General features: G+C 52.0%; 1 protein-coding gene across 1 annotated transcript in view; it reads left to right on the top strand.

The window, feature by feature from the left end:
- The first annotated feature begins 1,059 nt into the window (after positions 1 to 1,059).
- Positions 1,060 to 1,431, top strand: part of LOC114073242 (succinate dehydrogenase [ubiquinone] iron-sulfur subunit, mitochondrial-like) — a 6,432-nt gene continuing 6,060 nt past the window's right edge. The window contains exon 1 of the mRNA XM_027911032.1: positions 1,060 to 1,281. Coding sequence (XP_027766833.1) covers positions 1,075 to 1,281 — 207 coding nt within the window. The 5' untranslated portion in view covers positions 1,060 to 1,074. The remainder of the gene's footprint in view (positions 1,282 to 1,431) is intronic.

Genomic DNA, 1,431 nt, shown 5'->3' with positions numbered 1-1,431 from the left:
GGCTGGCTGTCAGTGCCATCCCTGGGTTCACATCAGCTGGAATGGGTCAGATCCTCTGGAATTTTGCCCTTCAAGTGTTTGGCTCCTTCTCACATGAGCAGTATCTGGGACACTTCTGCCCTGGTTTTCCTGTAAATCTTGGCTTTCCCGGGCTTCATCTGATCCTGTTGTTGCTGGAGGTCGTTAGGGGTGTCATTCAATCTCTTTATTGGGCTGGTTTATGCTGCTGGCTCTGGGCAGGGTCTGTCCCCTCACCTTTGGCAGTGCAGTTCCTGGCACTGCTCCGCACAGGCACCAAAAAACCTCCTGCCTTAGGGATTTGGGTGAATAATCCTGATTTTCAGGGGTGCTGGTGACCAGTTTTCTCCTCTCTGATGAGGAGGGACTGCAGGAGCTGAGCCTGGTCGGTCCAGAGAGAAGACTGAGAGGAGATCTCATATAAATCCATGCAATCTGTATAAAAACATCTGCAGGAGGACAGTGCCAGACTCTTCCCAGGGTGCCCCACGACAGGACAAGGAGCAGTGGCCATAAAATGAAGTACCAGAAGTTGCACCTGAACATCTGGAAGGAATCCTTTCGATAGAAGGTGGCAGAGCTGCCCAGGGAGGGCCTGGAGTCTCCCTCTGCAGAGACATTCCAAACCCATTCCTGTGTCACCTGCTCCAGGTGACCCTGCCTTGGCAGGCAGTTGGACTGGATGATCTCCAGAGGCCCCTTCCACCCCAGCAATCCTGTAATTCCATAACTGATGAAGATGCATCAGTTGCCCACGTTATAATCTTATTTTTAGCTGCCTCACACCGACACAACCTCGTGCTTCAAACCTCTGAGCAAAGCCCAGTGTTCTCCCCTCCCGAAAAACTCACAACTAATGAATGATTTGAAAGCCATGAGGTGTCCAAGCCACTTGTTTTATGTTGTGGAAGGAGCTCCACCACTGAGAATGTGTTTGGCCTTTGATGAAAGCGACTCCTGCGTTTGGTCTTTATTTAAGTAAAACCATGTTTGGCCTGGTGGCAACTCCTGGCGTTTTCCTTCTCACGTAGAGTTTCTGCAGGACAGCCCAGGGCCATGTTTGGGGCCAAGAGGATCTTCTTCTTAAAGGGTAAATTTAACCCTTTGCTGCTTCTCTCCCACTCAGGCATCTGTGGCTCCTGTGCCATGAACATTGGAGGGGGGAACACGCTGGCCTGCATCAAAAAAATCGACTCTGATCTCAGCAAGGTCACCAAAATCTACCCTCTGCCCCACATGTACGTGGTGAAGGACCTTGTCCCGGTGAGTGTGGGCTGGGGACCGTGGATGGCAGCATTCCAGGCAGGTTTGGGGTGGGAAGGATGGCCCTGGGAGGTGCCAGCCGAGATCAGGGCTCACATTTCACGTGTTCCTCGTGCTGCTGGTTTTTGGGTGGGTCTGCAGTGACTAAAT

The sequence above is a fragment of the Empidonax traillii genome, unplaced genomic scaffold (genome assembly GCF_003031625.1).
Source record: "Empidonax traillii isolate 1590-97213 ecotype Southwest subspecies unplaced genomic scaffold, ASM303162v1 scaffold5784:size9206, whole genome shotgun sequence".
NCBI classification, from domain to species: domain Eukaryota; kingdom Metazoa; phylum Chordata; class Aves; order Passeriformes; family Tyrannidae; genus Empidonax; species Empidonax traillii.
This window is presented reverse-complemented; position numbering and strand designations above follow the sequence as displayed.